At 37.4% G+C, this 27582-nt stretch overlaps 1 protein-coding gene across 2 annotated transcripts in view; it reads right to left on the reverse strand.

Annotated features, from left to right (window-relative positions):
* Positions 1–27582, reverse strand: part of TMEM117 (transmembrane protein 117) — a 222478-nt gene that overhangs the window by 69318 nt on the left and 125578 nt on the right. For both annotated transcript variants that reach the window (XM_075059097.1, XM_075059096.1), the window contains one exon: positions 9826–9923. In XM_075059097.1, coding sequence (XP_074915198.1) covers positions 9826–9923 — 98 coding nt within the window. The remainder of the gene's footprint in view (positions 1–9825; positions 9924–27582) is intronic.

Here is a 27582-nt window from a genome sequence, read left to right on the forward strand (position 1 = left end):
TCTGTTAGCCCTAAATAACTGAATTTGGATGTAACAAGCTATTTTTTTTCCTTCTTTTAAAGCATCACCAGTTAGAAAGTAACTCAGCACCAGTACAGCCACATTCTGGTCCCACGCAGTACTCTGGATCTCAAGCTGTGATTTCACTGGAACCATCATTACTCTATTGCTGTTTGTTTGCCTGTTTGCACCAGCAGAATGGGTTGACATGGTGGAGAGTTTTGCTACATTCTATTTGCGAAATTCTGTTGATGCCCAAGACACAGCAGAAGTCATGCCATCAAGGACTATCAGGAAATCAAGAGGAATAAAACCTTTTAATCAAACGCTCGATGGATGACAACTGCTGTATCCTCCTGAAACCAGTGGAAGACTAATAATCTCATCCAAAGTGTCCCCAGGGAGAGCGTTCTCAGTCCCCACTGTTAAACGATCCCGTTAACATCACCAGAACAGTCTCACTGTGTTAGTGCTTCCAGTTACACATGAAATCCACAGGCCCTAAAACCAGAGAGTTTCCAAACTGATTTTCACTGGGCACAAACCAGTTTCAGAAGGGGTTCTTCATGTGGATCTGAAAGCCAAAGAACACTTGATATGATCAGCATTTCTTGCAGTCTTTGCCATGATAAAAAAAGTTCGTAGTTTTGTGTCTTCCTGTGAGCTTTCCAGTCCAGAATGTGTAAATACTCAATATTTACGGGAAGTATGGGAATATGAGAAGGATGATGAGTCAGGTGTTCAGCTAAGTACATTCAGCAAATTCTAAGGGGCAAATTTAAACATGCCATTATGGAGAAATACTATTTTTAAAAAGTACTTCAACATTCCAGGAAAGGAAATAATTTAATTGCTTTAATCATCACATTTCTTTTACAAAACTGAATTGATTTTTGGAATCCAGCCATGACAAAGTCTATGAACTCTGGCTGTGAGCACGAGCAGCTGAAGCACTCATTTTCTGCTCTCCATTGAACTCTTTGGGCTTTCAGAGTGCACATCTTGCACAAAACCACCGGCTGAGGCTGCATCTTCTCCATGCAGCACATCTTTGTGCGACGGATTCTTTAAAGCTTCCCCAAAGTCACTTGAGTTCGAGTCGAACTGACCATGTTTTGGGCTATGATTTTGCCAGGCCTCTGCACACTGAAGCAAGGATGCAAGACAGTGAATTTTTACCTTGATGATCTGAAATGTATCCTTCTGCTGTATGAATAAAAGTCCACGGTCTGCATGCTGATCTAATTGCAATACTTGGAACTTCTGTCATGGACTTGCTGTCACAATAGCCTATTATGTATTGTTATAATTTAACTTCCAGCATTTTTTTCTGCCTACGTGATCCCATAATGCATATATCTGACAGCTATACTCATCCTACTTTTAGAGTGGACCTAGAACGAGGCCTAGGCTAGCTGTAAATGCTAAAGAAAGAAGAAGATGTTTTTGCTAATAACAAATGGATTCATACTGTGGAAGAGGAAGAAAGGGAAAGCACTTAAGCAGAAAGAGGGCACTGGCAGAACACGAAACCGCATCAGTGATTCTGCTCTTCTCCTGGAGAAGCTTCCATGGGGCCTGAGTGGCGGCAGAGGTGTCTCCTGCTCAGCAAGAACTTCGTGGAAAGCAGAGAGAAGGTGCTAAAAGAGAACTTGCTGCAACATCCCTTCTACACTGGCCCTGTGCCTGAACTGAGGATTGCAGCTGCCTATTTCAAAGAAAAGAACTTTTGAAACCTGCTAAGGAACTTTTTCGTCTAAGAATTAGAGCTTTTCAGTTTTTGGCACAGAATGTGATTTTGTGGAAGTATTTTCATTTGGAAGTACCGTTATTACTGAAACATTGCAGACACTGCACTTTAAGAAGTTTTATTAAAGCTCCACATTGGATAAAATATTTTTAGTAATTGTTCGTGATATACCTCTCTCTCACTAACAGGGATAGAATAAAACCTACTTTTTAAAAGAGGTGAAGATGGGTTGCCATATCCATCCAATTACGAGGGCTATACTTAGGGATCTAGCAATTATGTAGGAATAAAAACAGCCTTTTATTCTAACAGGCTATCAGCTACTGAATTGCAAGTAGCTACGAAATATAACTCAAAAAGCTTAAACAGGCTGAGGAACTGGAAAGATATGCTATAAAATACGTATGTACTACAGCAGTTCAAAGAATTTAAAGCCAAATCAAAGGTGAAACTCAAGTCTATGGGCTCAATCCAAAACCCCACTGTAGCTAACGGATGATCCTTTTCTCTCTTCAGCATAACTACCTTTCAGCCAGATTGCTCTACGAATCTTTTTTTACACCCCAGGACATGAAACACTTCCACACCAGAACTTACCAGAGGAACGGTGTTTGTGCAGGGGTGTTAGGAGCTCCCTTCCTCCCCTCTGTCGCTGTCCCGACTGTGGTTGTGTGTGTGGATGTGGATGTGCGTGCCTGTGTCCTACTTCGTTGGAGAGGAAAGCTGCCACGCTACACTCACTCTCCTTCTCTGCCAACCCTTCTCTTATTCATGCAAATACAAGTAAGAAACAACATATGTCTTTGTTTGATCTGTAGGAGTCTCCATCAGAAAAAAATAAATAGGATGAGACCACTTGATGTAACTTGAATGAGACAAATAACAAACCTTCATGCTAAAGTGATCTCACAATTACAGTATTTTTTTTTTAATCTGAGATTCAGAGCTCCCTAACCTTGATTTTGTCTCCCTCGAATGCTTTTCCTTCTGAGAAGAAAAGTGAGATGAGGAATGATTTGTCTCACTATTCTTCCTATCACAAATAGAGTTGGGGAGAATGCACGATACAGCCTTTCCGAATATAGACTGGCATAGGCAAGATACAAATTTCTTCCTTGGTAGGTGAGACAGATGGGAGACTTTCACACGCGCTCCCTCACATATGGATACGTTCTCTCTCCTCATATATAAGTGATGTCATGCAAAGCATCTACCTCTAATGCAGTGCGTTACTAGTCCACGAGTAACATGCTCCACGTGGCCACACACCGGCGGACTGACTGCATTTCCCAAGATGCTTCTATCTCCTTGGCTTTTCCTAGAAAAACCAGGGAAAGGTTGAGACAGGCCATGACGTTCGAGCCACGAATGCTGTCTTGGAAGCCAACCACTCCACAGCTGGCTTAGAGCCCCAGGTTTGCCTTGCCCTCTCCCTCTTGCTTCTTCACACACTGGCAGCTTTTGGGCTATTGCTGTGTTGGAGGGAGGGAGGAAGGGAAGAAGGAAAAGGACGGACGTGTTCTGCCAGGGACTGGAGCGATTGCTTGTACTGGAAGTCAGTGGGGAGGCAGGAGCATCTTAGAGGAGGGCTGAGAAACACTTCCAGCTGAGAACGGTGTTTACTGGGGAGGGCAGATTGATGGGAGAACCCTGAATTACTGACACGGTGGTCTTCACGCACCGAGGAGAGGGGGGAAGGCATCAGAGAATGAGTGCCAAAAATGGGTCTGACTCGTGTGGTTGTTAAGCTTCAACCATTCTGGTGAGTCTTGACCACTGTTATTTTTCCATACTAGACACTGTAAAAGCACTCGGCTGTCAAAATGGAAGAGTATTCCTTAGGACATGAACTGGAGAGTTTGTACAGGATCAAACATAGGTTTGAACGAAAACCTTTTGTGTGAATATTTTAGATAATACAATATTTTCAGATATATATACATACAGTATTTTCAAATATAGTATAGGAAGGTTAAATGAAAACTAAAAATAGGCAGAAACCTTAAACAACTACCATTTATATGAAAGAAAGTCCAGTGGTGTGGATTACGATGAGTTATTTTCAACATTTTCATGTTAACCAATTGTAATCTTACAGCATAGTTTACCATTAATACCCAGCACAGAAATTAAATAAATGCTATCAAAAACATTTTAGTCATCTCTTGACAAATGGTAATCATACTTCTCGACTGCCAGCCTAAATGTGACAATTACTATTCATGGGCAGTTTTATCCTCTCAGAATATATTTAACAATGTCTGCCCAGATTAGTAGTCAGATTACTCAATATAAATCCTCTATGGAGGACCTTAGCGAATATTTTGTATTGAGACAAAAAGGAAATAGTAAGGAATTTATTTATTGTCTTGCTTATCCAAACTGAAGTTATTCACTTTGGTTATAGCATAAGAATAAAAGATTTACTGGGAGCAATAATATTGTCAAATATTTTTATGTTCTTTTATGCTATTTATCAGGAAATCTGCCTCACCTTCTACATGATTCCAGGTTTCCGTTCAGTAGTCAGTATCTTATCACAAGATAAATTACTTAAATATGAAAGAATGAACAGATGAACTTAAAACCCTCCAAAATAGGGAGAGAATAATGTATGTGTATCTATATGCATGTATATTAGTAGATATATTTATTTTGTTGTTTCATGCAGTTGTATTTGTGGGACTGCATCACAAAAACCTTTACTCAAACTTAATGAAAGGTTTGTTTTGTTTGGGTTAGTATATAATTTAGGTTGACAAAGCTATAATGTCTAATTAGTTTTTCTCAGTGCAGCCTATAATGAAAAGAATGGATGTTTTAAGAAGCTGTCTTTTGAAACAAATGTATGAACTACATTCATATATGTGAAAAGAACATTGTCCAGTGTGCATTTATCATCTTGACTATGGAAGCATAGAATATGGAAATATAACTTATCAAAACAAACACTCAAACAGGTCCATAATAGAAAATCTCTTAAAGAAACTATGCTTTATTCCTGTGTGGGAGTCGTGGCTATCTATCTTATAAGGAAGCTTTCTCTACTTCCAGGGTACAATGTATTGTCCAATTAAGAATCCTACACAAACCCGTGTTTAACACAATCCTCTGTAAACGTAACATATGTACATGAATTAGTACTCTGTAGCAATTCTGAACAATTAATTTGAATAAAAGCTTTTAAACCTATATTACTAACTTGCTGAATCAAAGTACTGTGATTACTAACATGCATTTCTAAGCATGTGTAATATTATTTTTTTATTGAAGAAAGCTAGAGAGATCTTATGGAAATACATACTAAAAGAAGATTATTTAGTTTGCGAAGTCAAACACAGCAAACATAGGGAATCACAAATTTACAATTCTCCATATTACTTTATTTCTTCTCCATGTTGGTCTGTGCTTTGTGTTATTTCAGACAAGACTCCTATGCCAAAGACACATTATTGCACCAATCAAGACAGATCATTGTGTACACGTAAAATGAATGTCTAGCCAGGGACACCACGGAAATGGATTCCAGTCTGCTACTTGCATATTCAAACGTTCAGCTTGTATATATTATTCTGTCACCCTGCCTGCAATCAATATTCAGCTGCACAATCCACTGTTGTTTCTACACTCCCCTATTTTGATAAGCTACCTCTGAATATCAATTTTCTCTTCCCTGGTTACACAGACCTCAGTAGCTCTTTTCCTCACTTCCAGTAAACTCGTTTCTTTTTGTTGGTGTTCTGTTTTTCCCTATAGCTAAAAGTTCACACGAAGAACTCGTTCTGTCTTGCTCATTATATCCCCCCATCATCCTCTGTTAGGGAAGTTTTGAGGACAATTAATATTGGAACAGTTTGTCAAGAGAGAGTATCCGGGTCTTGCCTCCATTAACCAAACCGCACACAGCCCAGAGATGTCCTGGTGATTTTATTCTAATTACTATGCTTGATTCTTCACAGGATATTGTGGGCCACTGCGGAAGATGATGGAGCACGTACCGTGGCGTTAGCGTGCGCTGCCTTTAACGCCACCACCTGTACGTACCGCTCGTGAGAGCTCGCTCCTGCGCAGATCTGTAAGCGTGGAATGCTCTCAGCAAACCTTGGTGTACCATCTGGAAAGCTCAGTATTGCACAGGGTTGTTCCCTTGGAAAAATACTGTAAATACTATAAAAACAGACACTCCATAACTATTTACTAAATTAGTTTTAAGTAATTTTTCATGAACTCTCTTAACATTATTCCCTTCCATTTGTAGTTCATTTTTAATGTATTTATTTGTCTGTCCTCTGTCTTAACAAGTCGTTTCCTTATAAAAAGAGACCTTTAGTGTAGGTTGGACTTATTTTGTGTTCCAGGGGAATAAAAAATTATTTGCAAAATAATCAGCCTTCTCACATTGTACTTCTCTCGCTGCTTCCTCTAATATCCAACATTAAAAATAACTACCATTCTGCATTGTCCTATTTATTTAACTTATCACTAGCTACTGCTACTGGCTTGTCATCAGTCTTGTCCAAGATCTTTATTTGGCTTAATTTAACAACCTTTTTTTCTTGTTGCTTCTTTCAAACGCCAGTCCTCTCCCGTCATATGTAATTTGTTTCTCCTAAACCAGCCAAATCATCAACATATCTAAAAAATATCAATCAGCCTATTTCAATTCGTGCTAGTAACTTTGCAATAGTGATGGTAACCACAGAGCACTGGAGACAGTTGTTGCTCTACCGCAGCCTCATCTGACTGCCAGGTGGTGCAGATATTTAACCCCCCATGGGTATCCGTCTTTTGTAACCCACAAACACGTCTGCACCATCCCCGTAATTCCACCAGGGTTCCAGATACTTCATTGCTTTCTAGAAGCCATCTTGACAATACACTTTCTTAAATCTGTAAGAAAGTGTGTTTGCATTTGCATTGTATCACTATGCAGTATAACAGACACCGTAACAGCGTTACACAAAGGTGCCTCTGGATGGTGGAATTAGCCATGAGCAGAGCTGGAAATGACCAAATTGGAGACGTTTTTATAAAAAAAAAAAGACAACCCTTCACTGTAAAAAAAGTAGAAGGCACTTCAATGAACTCTTTAATGATGGGCTAGACAAAGGCAAATAGCAAATGGACATTTTTGAGCTAGCCGAGTTGTTTGTGGAAGAATTATATCGTGAAGACATTCAAAAGGCAGCCAGAATCCTCAGGAGCAACCAACAACCAGTTGCTGACAATGTTTCCAGGGAATGATTTAAAACAGGAGATGATAAGCTAAATCAAAACCTTCGCTAATTAGTTGCATTGGAGAGCTGAAAACATTTCCAAATGAGAAACACAAAGCAGTCACATGATCAGCTGTTATAAACAAGTGGATGGTGCCTTCATCCCCATGACAATCCATCCGTCTTTGGTACGTTCATAGACGTTTTCTAATTTTACCAAGTAAACTTGAAAATAAAAATGACGTTAACAGAAAAACAAGTCCAGTGTGTATCTAAAATTTTCATTTCATCAACCACTTTAACCTGTGCATCACACATCTATATCTGGAATAATTAAAATACAGTGCACTGTATTACACTATCTCTGCTAAACAGGTGTGCCACTCAGAAGTGTTCTGAATAAACAGACTTTGGCATACCAGTATCTGTGTAGGACATACTATTGAGGATGCTTCATTTAGGACATTTTAGAAATGAGGCTGCTCACATCACACTGCTTAGCAAGAATAAATGAAATACAAATACACCACATTATCATGCATAGCATTATCAATACTTTAACTCCCCCCTCTATTTTTCCTAGTTAATAGGGGAAAAAAAATCTACTTTTACTGATATCTAACATGCACTATCTAAATAATGTCTCTACAGAATGTAGACTGCTGCCCAGGGCTCTTTTATTTCACTGCTTAAAGCTAAAAGTAAAAGCATTTATGTCACCCTTTAGGTTTTGAAATCCCCATTAAGCATTCTCTTTAGTATGAGAATCATGCATGAAAAGAACCATCATTTTTAACTTTATCTCCATTTTAAACTTTTGGTAGGATTTGTTAATGTGAGTATTATTGGAAAGAAAATACAGATTTATAACATTTCAGGCTGCAAGTCAAAACATCTCTCACAACAATATTTAAGTACTTTTGATAGTGTTTTATTGTTCTCCCTGTCTGGCATGTAAATTTGAAATCTCCCTATTATGTCACCTTGCTTTTAACCCTTTTTTTCCATTCTTCCAGTCTTTTTGTGTAATTAAGTTTTTTCTTGACTCTTAACTAATCTCCTTTCCAGTCATTCAGACAAGGGTAAAAAAATCAATGCTGTTCTAGACTGAGCTTTTCGCTGACTTAGCCAAATGACACTAATCACTGCTAGCCCACTTGCTACCTATCTGAGCATTTTTTTATTCATCTGCTTTGCCTTTTTGCCCACCCTGGCATGCTGAGGCAGAATCTTCCTCTGCACGTCCCGCTATGATGACAAGGAGCTCTTTGAGCCCCCCCTCATCCCCTCTGTAACTCAACCTTTTCCATCACCTTATTTTTTTTGACCTAGCTTTCTATGATCCCTCTTCCATGCTAGCATTTGTCAAATTATTAACTTCATCTTTAAATTCTGTCACGTCATTAATATATATGATGTATACAAATAATGAATACTACTTCTAACATTAAATAATGGGATTCCCCTGTGTTAACAATGTAGCAGAAAATTATTATTTTATTTATACCTTTCATTGCACGTTTCTGAGATGATTTCTAAATGTTCAGCACACTCCATGGGGCGTACTAGTTTTCTTAATTGCCTTCAGTAAAGAACTTTGTCAAAAGCCTTTTGAAAGTCCAAATAAATTAGATCAAGCATTTCTTCCTCATCCATTATCTTGATGACATGTTCAAAGAGTTCTAACAGATCAGAGGTTTTCTTTCAGCAAAGCTGCCCTGGCTTCTTTCAGCAAAATTTAATCTAGAGTTTTGCTCGTAATTCTATTATTGATGATGTATTCAATCCATTTAGCTAATACTCACACTTTACAGGCCAGTAGGATTATTCTAGTTTGTTGAAAAAAAGCCACAAAGCCAAAACAATAGCCAAATTTTAACACTCAGTTTTTCAATAGGCAATTAAGTGCTAGTAAAATTTGCATCAGCTCAGCCCCTTCAGTTCCTTATAAACCTTGTTTGTAGCCAATCAGCCATCTGATTCTGCTTTCTTTTTAGTCTTTAAATGTGTCTTATTATTTGCTTTAATTGCCTCAATTTAATATAATTTCTTATTTTTACTACTTTATAAGTATAGATATTTCATTGCATTTTCTGTAGCAGAATCCATGTAAATAAATCTTTCAACTTCTCTGTAACAATTCCTTCTTAATCTACTCTTTAAAAAATAGCAGGTCTGCTGATATTTTCATGAGGTTTTCTGCTTCTGATGCAGCTGAAAAAAATCTTTGCAGTTTCTTTAATCTTCAGCTATAAGGTCTTCACACCGTCTCTTAGACTATACATTTTCCATCTTCCATTTTTCCTTCCACAATTTGTTTTCTGTTTTAACAGCTACAATTTACCTGCAAGAGGCTACATTTGGAGTCAAATAAATGCTTACCTCTCACAATTTTTCCCATGGATTTTAAAATATTTTTCTTAATAATCAGAGACTGAGTCACCATTTGAAATCCCATTCATGTGTTAATTCAAAGCATTGCTATAATTAATTTCAAGGTCACAAAAGGACACTCACATATCTACTTACCTTAATTACAAGGACTGACAATGGGACATCTAAATATTATCACATGCAGCAAAAATTTTGCAACTCAGATATAAACAGTGTCGAAAATATAATAAAAGAAACAGTATAAATCAATTTTTAAATCATATTTTTATACCAACTATTTTGATTGGGAATTGTTCACTCATGTACAGCTTTTGTAATGTTTCATTTTTTGCTAGACCAAGTTTCATTTTTTTCCAACCACACATTCCATTTATATTTCTTACTGCCACAGACAATTAGAAGATATATTTTTGGATATTCTATAAAAGGTTCATTTACAATAATTTGATTTTACTAATTTCCTACCAGAATAAAATGATCCTAATGTTTCCTTTCTTCCAGAATGCTCTGGCAGACTTTCCCCAGTCTGGGTAGGGTTTGTCCTGAAGCATCATATCAGTGACCTAGAGGGAAAGAAGAAAAAATACACAGTTAAACTGGTGTCACAAAAGAAAGTACTAACACAGACTTTAAGAACACTTTATGTATGACACACCTGCTTCCGTTCTGATAATTTTAATTGTTCGACAGTAGAAAAATAGTACCTCTAGTGTTACTTGCTGTCAAGATAAAGTATATTGACCTGCATATGTGCCCCTAGAAGTGCACACAACTCCTTGAGAAACAAGGAACCTGTGGAGATCCAAAGATAAGATGAGAAGAGGAACTAGTCTAAAAGTTACAGCAACCTACTGTCCATAACTACGTTCCCCTATGGCTACGAAGCTTTCTGGTCCAGCCGGGGAGAGGGGACCCACTTTCCTGAGAGCAGCATTAGCAGAATTTCCACTCTTGAAATCGGAACTGCAGCCACGGAGTGCAAGCCTGTGAATTAAGCGCTATGTGCCATTTATAATCTCCTCTTGCTTTCTGGTATCAGTAATAAAAGCACACTTGGGACTAGAGACACGAAAATCCCTTAAAAGTTGCACGAAATTTAAAAAGTATGAAATATTTATTCTCATTTTCATAATTCCTATCTAAAGAGACCATCTGTTTCTCTGTCCAGAGACTCATATGCATGCACCACTACTGGGCGGAACACAAAAGTAAAAATGACTTTCAGCTAAATGAGGGAGGTGAATACCCCTCAGGCACTTGCACCTTCGGGAAGCTGTGTTTTCATATCCATTTACTTCAAGTTAACTGTACTAAAAAGCACCGAAAGTTACATTACAGTAAACTCATCAATTCCATTGTGCAAGAGATTCAGAAGAGTCAAAAACCTGCCCATAGGTAAAGATTAAGAAATAATTGAACAGATAAAGGAAATAGGGGTGAGCACCTGCTTCAAAATACAGATAAGTAAAACAAATTCTTACTATCTGTCATTGGTAGCAGTACACAGTGGAAAATTACAAACGGTTTTGATTAGTCTGAAAATAATCCTTAATAAGATTTCAGAAGGAAATAACTGCAAATTGAAGACAAGTTTTCCACTACATTTATTTTGATATATAGAGTTTTTAAAATCCAGTTTACCATCCAGAGTGTGAGCTACCACTTTCAATCAACAACATTAACAGTGTTTATCAAAAAGAACACATGGCCCATGATTAAATTAAAGGTACATACAAACTACACTCGACTTCTAAAGTCCAAGTCCATTTGGGGTTAAAAGTCCTCAGCATATTAGTCTGAAGGGCTGGGTCCAAAGGATAATGAATAAGTTAAATAAATAGAAAAACATGTTCTAGGATTTTATGATTCCATTACGCCTAGCCTGAAGAAAGGACAGATTATATCCTGAAATACCATCTTTACTATTTGTTTTATGTAGGTAATCTTTTCTCAGACCAGCATGCTGGGATACTTTTTTGTAAAATCCTTATTATCTAAATAAATACTTTGATAAATATTTAATGCTGAACAAGACATCTGTAAAGATTTAATCCACTACTTTAGTAACACCTTTTTCTCTTAGGAAGAGTCTAAGTAGTAATGAATTTTTGCAAAGAAGAACAGCTATTTTGAGAGGTTTTATTCAATTTTCAAAATATTTTCTCCAGACACTTTCTAGGAAATACTCATTGTATTTGGTAGAAGGATGCAATCTGCTGCTCTATGACCAATTATTAGAGTAGCATGTTTCATAAGAATGACATTCCAGAAGGAGACATTTTCTGAGGAAAATGGCAAGACGAAGCAGGAAATGTTCTTTCTGATATCAGACAGTTGGTCTTTCATCTCCTAGCTTTGGCATTTATTTAAAGTCATATCACCAGATCAATGTCAGGTCAGTTGCAGCTAAATTGGCTGAAGCAGAGACAGTCATTAAAGGGATGCATTCCATAAAGAGAAATCCAATTACCTTTTGCATTAGAGAAATCAAATTCATTTTCTGGTTTGGTCAAGGACAGTCACTGTGGAAAACGGCTCACAGGAGAAAAGCACTCAACACTGTCATAGTGCAAATAAGTTTTAGATACGAACATCAAAACCTCATTGCTGCTGTTAGAATGATGTTTTCAGAAAAAGAAAAAATTACAAATTTTAATTTAATTTGCACTACTTAGTATAAAGAGATGTGTGAGTGTGTATTTTTTGCGCTCTCTTTGTATTTCACAATGCGATTGCTGGCCAGCAAACATTTCCCTCTGTTTCACACGACTGTATTTGAAAACACTGCTGATACTCGGGAATAAAAAATAATTGATCACTTCAGCAATTCTCTGTATGCATGCATCTTACATAATCAAGATAAAATAGGGAAAGCCACTTACAATGTAATTAAGTAATGTATTTTTGTCTTGAACTAAGAGATGCAATATACTTTAATCAATTAATTACACTGCTTCAATACAGAAAGGAATGGCCCCTACGTACAGTGACTGTATACTCTTTCATTTTATTTAGTGTCTCATGAGAGAAATGGTTACACTGTATTAAAGTGCAGAACCAAAACTGCATAATACACATTGTCTGACTTCTTAAGTTACACGAATGCCACAGCAAAATATTTTCATTAAAAATCAGCATGCCTTGTATATATTATGGAATCTTAGATTTCACTCTGCCCTGTAAAAATATGACTTTATTAACTACTCCTATTATTCATTTCACATTAACTATGAAGATAACGTATAATAAATTAATAGCAAAATGTTATCATTCCCATTTTTGTTACAGAAAATTAAATTATTGCTTTTGATATGATACACTACAATAATTTGAAAAATTATGTCATATGACATAGAAGAAAGAACCCAGTATTCAAAGTCATATTCAGAGCAAGTAACTTACAGAGACAACAAGTGCAGAAAGCAAAATCATAAAAAATTCCCCCAAACCCCAACAAAACAGTAAGATACCTAAAATCCTGAGATATACTAAGTCTAGCAGTAAGACACCTTAAGGATCATTTATTCCTTCCGTGTAGCTGCTCTTTGAGCATATTGCTCAGGATGCTCTGCACATACTTTACATCTCTCCTCCCTAGACAGTCATGTCAAACGATGCTACGTTGTACATCACAGGATCCTTCCCAGCAGAGGCAACGTCTGCAGCGGGAGTTTCAGGTAAGGCTAAGTATCTTTTCTATTAATAAGCTAACTGCAAGTGGAACTTTCTTTAAAAAAAGAAGAAAATGACCTAATACTTTGGTCATGCCTTCAAAGTATCTTCCAAATTCTTCACTAGCAGGAACTATGCTGTCATCTTCAGAGTGCAAACAGATCATTCCTGGAAAACTAATGCGGCATGGGCTGCTGGCCAAGCTGTTCTCATCTGCCAAATGGCATTTTAGAAACCTAGAAGTATAAAAGTACATCGAATAGTTTCATAGCAGCACTTCTCCACATAAGCTCCTGCAGAAACCACATCTTGAAAGAGAAATGGACTCTGGACAAGCTCTCTAGGACGCGACGTATTCCATGTTGTAGCATTCATTAAGTGGAGACCAGCCCTAAGTAGAGATTTTCATTACTTTTTTCACGTCAAAACAGTGTAAGAGCAGCCCTCCAGAATTTAACAGAATGTAGAAGAAGCCAAGATCCACAAGAAAAGCCTGGAAATACAAACCAAATGGTGAACTCTGAAATCTTTTTTATTGTTTTGGTACACTAATGAGCAGTGAAAGGTCTAATGGACAGTAGGATTCCAACAGCTTATATCAGTAAGGAAGTTGTTCATACGCAACTACTCAGCCAGGAGGACAAGACATCATGGTGCTATTGCTGGAAAATGGAGTAGTCTGAATAACTCTGCATTTGGCAAAATACATATATCTACCACTGTCAAGTACCTGACTCAAATATTATAAGTGTTAATTTTTTCTATTTTTATCATTTTGCAATTTCAAAATATCTTATTTTAAATCATAAACATCTTCATAAGTAGCACTAAATTAAATTAATTTGAAACTCAGGCTTTAAGTAGTTCATAAGCAGCAACTTTCCACTCTCCCCAAACTCTTTACACAAGAAACGTTATTTTCAGTCCTGCAACTGAGGAATTTAATTGATAAGAATGAGTATCATAAATTCTAAAAGTTTTCAGAAATTGTAAGGATACCATAGTGTCAGGGCAGGTCCGAGGGCAGTTTCCCAGGGCAGGTGCATGCACGTTCCTTAGTTTTGTGCAGCACAACGTTCCTCATCAAAAGAACCCGTTGACATCTTTTGCAAAGACTCAACGCCGCTTATGTGTTTCTGAAAAGTACGCATTTTTTTTCCAGAGTGGGGCTACTTAAGGTTAAAGTAATTATGTTTCCTGAAGTCAGAGTGTGAAGTCAATGAGAGCAAATGTATACCACTGAGTGCATACACTCTCTTTGCTTTGCTGTTATGTGCTTTTAGGTAAGAGCTATATATAGGTGTCCCACTAACTACACATCAATTCTTTATCATAGCTCGGTCTTCAAGCACTATACTACATCAGGGTAATCATATACCAAACCAGGGAAATATTTAGCATTCAGTCATTAAAAGCTTCTATCCATCATTTTTGTCTTCATCTTCTTTGAGAACTTTAAAAACTGCAGAGCTGTTCACTTGAGGTACAAAAATAACCTATATGGATAATGCTTTTATGCTTCTTTCATCTGGATGTTAAGGAGAAAACTGTCTTCTGTGGATCATACCTCAACACTTCCATGGCTTACACAACGATAATACAAAATGCCTCCTTTAATTATGAAATTGTTTTGGCAGTTGAGCAGAAGTGTTGAAAACTTTGTTACACATCCTTCAGAAATAACTGTTAATTTATTTTAATCCACTCTGCTGCATTTTGGAATATACAAAATGTGCAAATGTTTGAAAACAAATGTAACAAATATTTGCACTTAGGCTTACTGATCTATAAGGGGGATGATATTTTTCAAGCTAAATATTAATGGCTGTAAATACGCTGCTAGATTATAAAGTAGTTTTGTCTGCTTTCTACATTTTCGAACATTCCTAATACAGTTTCATTCCTACACTGAAAACAATCAAGCTCATGTTAGGTTATTTCTCCTTCAATTTGATTGTAAAAAATTCTTTTAATATTTGCATTTTAAAAGTGACAGTAATCGCAGAGACAACATATGGCCCCTTCAATCTACTCTTAATTTTTTTTCTAATTTTAACCAGAGCCAGCATTGTTCTTGTCTTACCAACATGTATTGTTTTAACAATAGGTAAATCCTGAAAAACAACATTAATTTGCTGTCACAATTCAGTGATCAGTATTAGTGATAAATAATATTATGGTTCACTTTTGTTCCTTCCGCAACAGCCCCCAGTATTATTTTGTGCATTTGCACATTTCCCACCAATAAAATGTTTCCAGAGTGTTGCTCTTATGATCTGTTATTCTCCTGATCCACAGCATCTGCACACACACACTGTCTTACACTGAATTGCCACCAAAACCAGGTAAAGAACTTCTTTTGTACAAACACTGAGGGGGCTTACATTAATTATTGCCATCTTTACTGATCCATGCAAATTTATTTCTTCACCCATTGAGGAAGCAAAAAGCCTTTTCTTTTTTAGCCAGCAGATCTTGATTTGGTTTTTGAATATTTTCATAGCAGTTTCTGCCACAGTCACAAGCCATGCAGGGATAAGAACTCAACAAGAGAAGAACAACTAAAAATATACACACTTTAGGCTTAACTTTAGAAAAGCCGCCCCTGCCAGCACTTCCTTTCAATTTCCAAACTGAGTTAGGACAGAATGCTCCATAAAACCAGTGTCTAGCCCACAATCAATTTGTGGTGAAAAACTTTAGATATCAAAAGGTGAGTTAGGGAGAAATCTGGTCTGCAACTATTTTAGGTCTATTCAAGTTATTCTGGAAATTATACTTTGCATTTCAACACCAGCCCAAATAATTCCTGAATAAGTTCTGTTTAAAAAACCAAACAACATCTAAAACAAACAGAAAAGAATAATAATTTTCTTTTAACTGGAAATTCCTTGACACTTAATAAATACAAATAACTGTTTAGGAACAATTGGGCAACTGAAGTAGGGCTTCTGCAAAAAAATTCTGTGCCATCTCATTTCCTACCATGTTTCAAGTCCCTACTGTGCACACAAATCACTGTATATGTGCAACAAAATATATACACTGGCTGCCATGTGGCAGGCACTTGCTGTTTATATAACCATTGAGACCACGTTTCAGAAGACTTTTTTTCCTTGTTTTACTGCTTCCTTATTAGTGTTACAAATGCAGGAGCAGAGGTCTGGGGAATATCACCTATTACAGACAAAAGTGTGAGACATAAAGCCACACCATGATTTTTATTTAAGGCATTCAACTCACCTCCATCTTAGGCTGACATGGCAGGAGAGTTTGCTTTACCCATTTAGGGAGTGTGGTGGTTTTGGTAAAAGGCCAGAGACAGAAGCGATGCCATGTTTGGTGCACGTATACCATAGGCATCTAGACCAACGTAGATTCTTTTTATAGTCAGCGAAAAGAAAAAGGCGTTTCGGGAGCGCAATTCATTTTAAAATAGGTTCTGTTGTAAAGATGTACCTATTGCTCCTCACTCTAAACCAGGTCCTGCTCAGATGTTCACACCGCTGACGCTGCAAGTCTGGTAACATGAATCCAACCTAGCTGCTGTACATTTTGTAGTGTTTCTCATCAAAGTGTCATTAACTCACTTGATGAAATACATACGTGATGGCTCAGAAGAGATGAGAGTTTGGCACAGGCAAAGGGCCATATTCACAGCCACGGTGGGCTGATTTGGACAAACAAGCTTAGAGAATCCAGGTTCCTTGGGCAGGTCCTGGAAAGGAGCAAGCCAAGGACTGTAGGGAATGGAGAAGTCATATCACAAAAGGGTGATCCAATCTGGTGAGTGGAGTCTGCCAATACAAATACCAGATACAGAGGTACTTACCTAGGTGCTTGACTCAGCTTTCCACAGGATGTGTTTCTGTATTTTTGAGATTAAAAATGCAGAGCTCTCCAGGGAACGATGCCAAAGAGGCACTGTTTTGCTTTTGCACGGTAGAATATTGCTTAAAGCAATCAAATAGGAAGGCCCATTTTTAGTCTCAGACCTACCGATGCTTTAAGTTTAACCGGTGTTATAGGCTTTATCCACTGACTTTAATGCAAAAGACACACCAATTGCCTAGGCTAAGAATCAGCCTTCAGGACTCCCCACCTCCTGTAGCTACAGAATCAGACTCTTTCACAATTTATCCTTTCTTTCAGCCTATCAATCTTGTAGACCTAGCTATAAAGCAAAGCACTGAAGAAAGAATTGAGCCAGCATGTGATTAGCATATAGGTAGCTTCTGCTACCTTGATGGAAAGGACAGAAGGTTCAAAATGCGTTCAAGCTGAAAGGGAATTTTTATGCAAAATGCAAGTAGTAGTTTTTAAGTTAGGGTGGGATCCATAATGTATTAGAACAATGCAGGAATGCAAGCATTTCCCCATTGACCTCCAAACTACAGCAACGTACAGGTTCCAGGCTCCCAGCTCTCACAGAAACATAGGAGTCTTTGTTTTATCACATATGAAACTGTACACCAAGTGGTGGCACATAGTAATTAGGTTGTGATTCATTCTTTGAGATTATCATAACCTAAGCAAAATTCTGATGTCTGAATGTGCCTGCAGGTCACACACAACAAGTTCAATTGACTGATCTTATAAAGGACACAGAGCTTAAGAAGGTCACTGTCAGCAGCAACAGAAAACTGGGAAAAAAATCTGCTTTGATTTGGTTTAATACAACATAGATGCCAAGCTGCTCTGGCTAGATCACCAACAGTTCTGGATATATTGACAAGGAGTACTTATGTCTCTAAAGACAGCTCTTCTGGACTTTGGAAACAGGCAGCTTACCAGAGTACCTGCTGTGGAGCATGCTACCAGCTTAGGCGTGTATTTAAAGAAAGTCAGATGTCAATTCCCAAGACACAAAGGAGTCCCATGCAAGATGTGTTCACAAGACAAAGGTTTCTATTGACCAAACTTCATTTCAGGCCTGTCTTCTCTCAACATCTCCACCTTGGTAGCCTTGCACGTATTCACATGCCGTGACAGATGCAGACAGCTTTCAGCATGGGCCATTAACTATTACTCTTGGGCAGCGGCATCATTTTTATTTGTATCATGATGCCCTCAGAGACTCACAGTTAGACTTGTACACTGTCAATGCAACTTCTCCTGTGTAGTCTATGCTTTGATGTGCCAGAAGGTCAGCATTTGCTGTTCCGACAATTGTAGTTTTGAAGTTCTTGCCCTTCAGAAAAAGGTTGGTCTCCATAAATGACAACACATATGCCACTTGGTGCCTTTTCATTTGCCTTTCCCCTTCCCACTAATACCTTTAAATTATATTTGGTGAGCTAATGGATGACAGAAGCCCAACAAATGCATAGGCAACACCTGCAGTGAGGACATAGTGTTAGGGTGGTTCTATGGCAGGTGAGGGAGTGAAAGAAGAAGAAGAAACATTTCTGACAATAATTTGTGACAACAGCATATTACTAATGAATAATCTGGGAGGTTGCTGCTTTCTTCTCTATTTAACTTCCACTTAGTGACTACTAAGGAAGTATCATCTTGTGGAGAAGACTGAATGAATGTGAGATATAATGGGTGTGTTTTTCCACTTGACTGTTGGGAATTGTTTTCACTTCACACAATGTGTTCTAGATCAACAGCAAACGTGAACTACAGTAAATATAAGTAGCATAAGCACATCTTTCGAAAATCTCTGTTGGTGTCTACATCACGCAGAACCTGGTAAAAATGAATTAATCGATTCAAATAAAAACGAAGGATACGATTTCAAGCTCTGATGTTTACCCTCAGTCTTCCACCACTCTCTCACACCCAGGCACGTGAGCCACAGGAGAACCAGCTGAACGCCGGGAGGTCCCCAGCGGCGTGCGGGAGGCACACAGGCCACTCTGCTGAGACACCCGCCTGCTTCCTCTTGCCAGAACAAAGAGCCTAATTAAATGAAAATCCATCTCCACGCTGCTGACACTGTGCTGCTTTTCCAGTTGATTCAGAGCTGTAATGTACTGACAGGTCAGAGGGGTTTCAATCTATTTCACTTCTTTACGGTAACTGGCACAGAGAAGCCGTAGCTTCAGAGTAAGTAAATGGGAACTTGAAACTTCCTTTATGTGGCCTTTGCCGTTCTGCACTCATAGCAAACACAGCTACCGTAAGACTGTATTTCCACTCGAAGTAGAGAATGAGAACAATTCTGTGCAAAATAAGTTTCTCATAGTTTCTAGAAATACTGACTTGAAAATGAAAACTGTTAACAGAAAACAAACTGCAAAAATTAATGAAGCACTTCTGAAAAACCTTCCCATGGTACTTTACAGTATTTTCTTTATCATACTACAGGGGATTATACAACTAAAAGAGTTTTCTGCTCAGCTCCTGGTCCTTTGCCAGACTTATGGGCAACATCATTAATTGTTTTTAATTACCCTTTTATACTGAAGCTACAACCACATTGAGAACATAATCCATCAATAATTTAGAAATCCTTCTATTTGATCATATTTCCCGTGCAATTCTGCACTTGAGGTGCAAGCATGGTCAGTTTTGTCCAATCCCCTTTAAAAAAAAATTACTTTGGTCTTACTTTCAGAATAAGAAAGAGTGTACACAGAACGTACTCAGTGGAAGGTGGTTTGTACCAGTTCCACTTCGACGGAAGAAAATCTCCAAGCTCTGGAGAGTCACCTGCTATTCTGAATAACAAATATTTTGCTTTGAAAAAGTCAGCCAACTATTTTTTGTGTCCGTTTGTGTTCTTCAAGAACATTCAGACAGTCAATTTTTTAACACTTCAAATTATACTTAAAATGTAAAAATACCCATAAAAATGCACAAAAGGGATGTAGTGTCTTTTCAGAAAGTAGAGAAATAATGATTACTCTTAAACTGTATTGGGATTATTCAAGGTATTCTCAGTGCTGAAAGAGGAACGCAAAATTAAGTATGTCCCTATTCCCTGAATAAGGAACTTTTGGGAGTAATTATTCAGAAAATTGAGATCACCACTTAAGTTGTCTCTATTAAAGAATCATAATATGGGAGGCCTTTAGGGTTTCAAGCACAGTGATATTGCTATTCCCTTAAAATGGTGCGATTGGCTCATCTTAGCTATACCAAATTAAGAAAGATAATATCATTAAGTTTCCTTTTATTTGCATGGAGGTTTTAAGGTTTGTGTTTTCAAAGACTACCCACCAAATATGATGCCTTGAAATGAAGTGGAAGATAAGACACTCTTATAGTCACACAAAACACCAAACTTCGGCTTTTAGATAAAACTCCTGCTACTGCAGAGTCAAGACATAATATTACAATTGTTAACAACTGAGAATATTGATATCTTTTTGTATAATAAACACCAAAGTGGAAAGCTGGTTATTAAACATTAATGGATACAACTGAAGATGTCTCATACTGATCCTTGTTTGGGAAGAATATTGAAGACACACAGGGGATAATGGTTTGTGAAGAATTCTTAAGTACTAGTAGGGTTGCTAGAGAGTGTTTTCGAAATGGATGTACAGCAAGATGAGAGCTGAGAGGAATTGCTGTTACTCACACTTCCTGCTGGACTTGTGCTGAATGATGTTCCACAGCCAATTTGATAGTAAGTAGATCCCAGGTTTTGCAGGATGGGAAGTCAAGGATGGCTAGAAATGATTGGTAGTAACACTGCTTTCTTGCATCCCCTTGGCTATAGAAAATAGCAGTCTAACCAAAATGCTTAGTTACCTGAGTGTAGGCAGAACTTCGTATTTTTGTTGCTTTGGTTCAATAAGGGGTCAAAGAATGCCAGAACATCTGGGCAAACAGAACATTCAAAGAGAATGGAAGGAAATTCATTCCACTTTTAAGCACACTTGAGAACACAGTCCTTAATATACAGTTGTTTTTCAGTCTTCTATATTATAAAGTCTGTGCCTATGCTATATTTTCATTTGAAATTGAGTCTCTCTTACAAAAAGAAAGAATCAAGTTTTTTTCAGGTTTTCTTTCCTGGCTTCATATACATCACTATTCGTCTGCAAACATTCATCCCATGGGGAAGCAGGATTGTTATAATTTAGAAGAAAGCAAATTACATTAGATCATAGTTGCACAGTTATTTGCCATTTGTTTGACATGTTTCTTCTTTATCTACTGTCTACACACAAAGCCATATGAAGTCAGCTAATGGTCACTCATTAAAATGTACTTTTACCTTATACATATTCATAAGACACACTGTTGAGAAAACCAATATATTCTTTAAAAAAGAACAAAGGAGAAAAATCTCAAGGAGACCAACTTTAGATGAAAGGGAAAGTGCTTTTCTTAAAAGTTCAGATGTTACAAATTAAAAAATGCTGCTTTATCAACATGGTGTGAAGCAGATTTTTTTATCAGATTCTCTTTTGAACAACAATTTTTGGTCAATTATTACTTCTCATGTGGACATTTCTCAAGGCTGAGCCATACTGTGTGCACAGCTGATATGGTACAATCTTTGGTCTACAGCTGGTCTTGTTTGTCATCTCGGCTTACTTGATTAAGCATTTTAATCAGTGTTTTGCATAAGATTGTGCACCTTCTCTTGAAAATTGGCTGGTATTTAGTTGAAAACCAGTTGACTTCTCAACATCTTACTTAGGCTTTGGCCGTTTCTCATTCCATAATTTTTGAAGGGTTTAGAGTCAGTATCTTAAATTCTTTCTTTCTTTACAAAGCCATAATGAATATTCTCCAAGAACTGCAAAATTCTGTACTAATAATGTTGGTAAGCAGCTTCCAATGAAGCTGGTAAGCTGTTTTACATTTAGCATAATGCCATGGAGAATATATAACAGGACTGTCTTAATTTGCCTTAAGCTTTGAGCTTTTTGCCTCTAAAAAATAAAACACTAGTTTTAGTATTGTATTTATCCCTTCTCTTCTGTTTTGTCAGATTGTCCCTTTTCTTCAGCCAGATCAGGTGTTTCGGGGGCGGGGGTTGGACAAAGTAATTCTGCTTTTTCCCCCAGAGTTCTCAGGAAATTGAATGCAGATTATATTTACGTGCTTGAATTAGCTATAAAGTACAATTTAAAATCACCTTTATTTCATTCATCCTCTCTATGTTTAAATATGTTTCCCTTATGATATTAACATAACCCAGGAGCACTACCATTTGGGCTTTTCTGAGTAGACCATTTGGCTGAGCTCCAGCTCCTTGCCTTGCTCTCTCAGCACAAGGAGGGAAACACCGTATTTTGGGAAAATGTAAGTCTCCCCTCTAGAGCCCATATCACCTTGTCTTAATACCTTCTAGAAATTTTTATTGATAAATGAGAAACAAAAAGCTCTCCAATGACTAAGCGTAAACGGAAGGACTTAAAAAAACCACAACCTTTGCTTTACAGCTGCAGAGAAGGCAAAAATTCAGTTAGATTATTAGTGTTCTCAAACAATAACTACATATTCTCAAGGGGTATGAGAAAACAAAATTCACTTTATGTGGGAAAAGATAAAGATATGATATTTACTGGATATCCACTATTGCAATAGGTAAAGTAAATACATATTTACAGTTAATTTACTTTATGTTTAAGTTATATCACCTCTATAGCAAATATCTATTTTCTGCTTTACTAAAGTCTCATCCTCCCTGCCTTGACTACAATAGGTCATCTTTGAACCTGTCCCTAGACTCCACTTTCAATGCCTCTGAATTCTCATTGTTAATCCTAAATCCTTGTTCAGAAAAATGTATTTTAAAATTGCTCAGCCCACGACTGAGTAGCCTGATTATATGAGAGCACTGTGACATTGTACCTGACGACTCCATTCCACCTCCAGTTTGAAAGACAGTCTGTGGAAAACTAAGCTAGTTCTGATGCACTTGCATTTTACCCTAGGAACATACTAATCTAGAGGGCATGCTGCTGGCTTAACTACTATCTAGCAGAGTTAATGCGGTAAAACTTCAAGCATAAATGACAAATACAAGTGGTGATGCTCGGCATGCATGTAATGCATAAAGCTGGAACATAGATTCCCTGATTTACCTTGTCACATAAATAGGAATCTCAAGAAAATGTCCGTATCAGTTGGCTGAAAAATTGGAATGGAATTTTTTAGGTTTATTTATATAAGCATATAAACATAAATCTATATATGCTTGAAAACCAGTAATATCTGTAAACACTTTTATTAAAATTGAAGCTCCTCTGTGTATATTGGCTAAAATGCTTTATAACAGATGAAGTATGATTACAGCTCTAGATTAGCTAAAATTGGTATGACCTTGGGTCTAGTATGAAGTATTTCTCATGTAAAAATACAGTATGTACAGGCATTTTTAGTTTGTAATAGGACCTCCTGAATCCTACGCACAGAAAAACAAAGTTGAATAAAGACTCTTATCAGCTTTGAAAAATCTGATCATTTTTGATGGGAAAATGAAACAAGAATATAGACAGTCAGAGATGACTGAAACAAGTTCTAGAAAGAGACAGACCTTGATGGAAGACAGAAGTGTGGAAATGATAAAATACTAAAAATGAGAGCATGAGGTTGAAATAAGCTCAGTATATGGACCTACTAATGTATAGCTGCAAAAGAATGGAGATTCAGTTCAGAGCTTAAAAGTACTTGTTTACAGTTCCTTCAACACAAATGAAGGTTGACACTGACAGGTAGATTATCTCTCGATTGGAGAAAGCTACCTCTTTAAGCTAGGTATTAGAATACATCCTAGGACATCTCACATGGACCATTTGTTCCTGAAGTGTTCGAAAGAGAATCCAAACAGCTGTTCAAGTAATACAGGAGATCAACCCACAGGACAAGAACCAAGCCAAGACAGACTAAGACAACTTTTGGGGGCAGAAAGTTCAGGTCTAAGAAGACCCCAGTGTTATGTGCTGGAGAGACAGGCAGAAAATAGATACTAACTAAAGTTCTTAATTCTGAAAGTACTCCTAATTAGACTAGTCTCTAGATTTTTCACTTTCATGAGTAATTAAGATATCTTAAAAATACACAGAATCTAGAGCTGTCGTGAATCTCTGATGTCTGCTAGAGAAACAATGGAACAGTTGCTTAGGAATTTATAAGCTTTACTATTTTATTTGGTAAATATGTGAAGAGACTTCATACGAGTCTTTGAGCACCTTTGGGCCACAATGCAGCAATGCTGGAATGCAGCAAAGAAATCTCTAAACTGGCATCAACACAAGGCAGCGTGTTTTCTCAGCGGACCACAATGCCATCTGCATGTACTTAACTTCGGCTCACAGGCAGCTGACCTAAAATGCCTTGGCCTCCTGAGAGGCAGGCATATTAACTTTGATGTAGTACCACAAAACACAGCTTTCGTTCTTATGACCCAGGCCTGACATCTATCCATTGCTCATCCTTGTGCTTCTTATGCTGGGGTTTGCACATACGGGCTTGGAGTTAGGCTGGACGCTTGCTATTTTCTTCCAACTGACAAATGAAATGCAATGAAGTTAAACTGATTCATGACGTGAAATTTTCAGTGCAGCTAACAGGCTAACAGGTTAAACTATGTTGTAATCCTGTATTCAGCAGACAGCAATTAGATTTAGATTAGCATGAGAAGACTCTGAGTTTTCTCCTTGCTCTGACTGATAATCTATCAAATGTTGATTTGCTGGGGCTTCTTCTGTACTAGGAGTACAAACGGGGAGGTGATGAGCACTATCGAATGTAGTATCTGTGCCAGATACCTCGGACACTGTTTCTTCACCAAGCCTAGACCCATCCCAGCAACCATGAAACTTTTGGGTTCCAATAACGTAGGACATAAATTTGAACAGCTCTTGAATCCTATGTTGTAAAGCTATCTATCCCTGGCTTGGCTACTGTCAATCATTTCCACTACAAAAATAAGGCTGTGAAAGATCTGGGACAATTCTGCCAACAATTGACACACAGAATTTGCCGGCAAGTTAGTCATCAGGCAATGGAATGACTGACTGCAGAATCACATTCTTCAGTCTCAGTTCTTTAACCACAGCACAACACTCCCAGTCAGTATTGGAAAGTAATATTTCTGCCATTTTTAGTAAAATTGTTTTTTCCATTTCTGACTACACAATTACCAAAAATATGCTGGCAATTACCAATGATAGTAAACAGGACGTATTTGGAGCTGTTACTTGCAATCTGGTGCATAGAATTGATGAAAATGATCAGAAAAAATGACAATTTGCTAGCTGTTTCAGTAAAACAACCAATGTAGCATAAAAACAGCAAATGAGTGTTTGATTTCCTGTGTCACGGAGATACTTATATTAAGCCCTCTTACAAGTAGAAAAAGAGGCATGTAGGCTTTTGGAAAAATAAATGACTCGAGGGATTAAAATTTGTAAAATTACATTAGTGATTAGTTTATTTTCAATGGTGAATTTTTTAATAGCACACTAAAAAGTGATAGCCACAAGTCTCATGCTAGTACAAGAAAACAAGTTTATAGATAAATGACAGGTGCATTTGCATTTTTGTTTTGCATTTTTGCAGGCATTTTTGTCGATGCACGTGTCCTATGCATAAACATAGGATTAAATATTTCATATGCATATGCCTTTCTGGCCTGAACAGAGTGCTTTTAAGATCAGACTGGCAGAGACTAACAGGCTGAAAAATGAACTTAGGTGCCAGTTCCACAAAGAAAGACTTTTGTATGTATGGGCAGCAGCTGACAGACTGCAAATTCAAATGCCGTCAACAATGCCAGGCTCAAGCTCTTGCCCCAGTCTCTAAGTCAGGGAAATCCATTGCCCTGGACTATCTACCACTCTCTTACTGAATGACCCTCCTGCTTGCCACCTGCCTCCCAATAGCATGCCATCCTCAAACTAATCTCACTGGCTATCTTCCCATTCCTATCATGAAATAGTATTATCTAATAAATAAATAGATGATCTCAAGGCTCAAGACTTTTTTTTTTTTTACAACCTCAGGGATTAATTTTGTCCTCCATCACTCCAGAGGGATTTTCTCCATTGATTGTTCTGGTTACATAAAATGACCTAAAGGTGTTCTTTAGGAGTTGATGAGAAAGCTCAAAGTACACCAGCTTTCTGGCAGTCTGCATTGCCTCTACACTGTCACAACTCCACTGCAATTATTAGTAACAAAATAATTTCAAAATGCTAGGAAACAAAAAATGGGCAGTGAGAAAGTGCTTCTAGAAAGGAGAATGAAGCAGAGTTGAAGATGCTGTGGTGCCACAGAAGTGTTACAAAAGCAAAGAATGAACTACTTCAAACGGAAGAATTAATATCAGGTTTAAGTGCCTACCCAAGCAAAACAAGTAAGGCATATTTACATATGTGGTTTTAGCTATAGCATCGCAAAAGTTCTCATTTGAGCATTGAAAAGGATATTTATGAAGGGTGTTATTTATGAAGGGCATTTATGTGCCAAAAACCTTATATGACATCCTAAATATATGGTATGTACACATCGATACTATTTTAGAGCAGAATGCGCAATCAGCACAGACAGCATATGTATGGTTGCTCTTACTAAATTCTTTTACAATGCTCATTCTGCTGTGGGAAGATGCTGAAATGCAGTTAAAATACATTTTGCCTCTGCTCATTCTTGGTTTTGTAACTGTTGCTTAACTATTTGATTAGTTTGAGTATGAGGTTTTTTAATCTAAATTTTTGAGTGAGAAATCCTGAATTGCTATGAATGAATCTCCAAATTACCTTTTTTTTGGCCTCTGCCTTCTTTCACATTCTAGATTCTTTATATTTTTCCAATCCAAGAAGTTTCTAGCTTTTTAATTTTTGCAGTATTTTTATTAGCATACATTGTACAAATGTGTTCCACTTCAGAGAAAATCCATTAATGATAATTATTTTAGCAGTTTTTCAGAAGTTCTATAGATAAGTAACTTGCAAAGATTTTTTTCTTTGTTGGTAGTGTGATAGCAACAAAATTCCAGCTTGAAAATAAGTCCTGTGGTTTCGATTATACTCCTTTCTCATTAATAGCACTATGAATTAGAAACCCACCAATAAATATTATGGCACAATGATTAGGAATAGATTAAGTCGTCAATTGGAACATGACTAGCAGCAGATTCCTATGGCTTATATTGTTTTGTGACCTTTTCCACTTATGAATCAAATTAGGGAGTTTAAAATCTGTAGTTAGCTTTCTCAGATCAAAATAATGATGCTTTTGGCAGCATTTTAAGCCTGCTGACTTTGTACTGAAGTGCATGGAGAGGGTTCATGTGAGCCATTCTGCTGACTTGTGTGTGTGGTCATAACATCCAGCTGAAGGGTGACAGAAAAAGACTGAAAAGGTCACTTAAGAAAGTTCTGCATGGCCATGGCTATCTTCATTGTCACACTTTTGTTTGACCCCAACATCATCACGGCAAAAAGAACATGCTGCTTTGTAGGTCCTGTAGGATACCAAAAATAAGCAGACAAATGATACCAACCACACAGAAATGTTAAGGAAGGCAAATGAACAAAGCCCATTTAACTTTAGCTATTTGAGTTGAAATGAACTTGCTCAGACAGCTGTGCCTGTTTACTATACTGGGGATTTCAGCACAGTAAATATCAA

The sequence above is a fragment of the Buteo buteo genome, chromosome 28 (genome assembly GCF_964188355.1).
Source record: "Buteo buteo chromosome 28, bButBut1.hap1.1, whole genome shotgun sequence".
Taxonomy (NCBI): domain Eukaryota; kingdom Metazoa; phylum Chordata; class Aves; order Accipitriformes; family Accipitridae; genus Buteo; species Buteo buteo.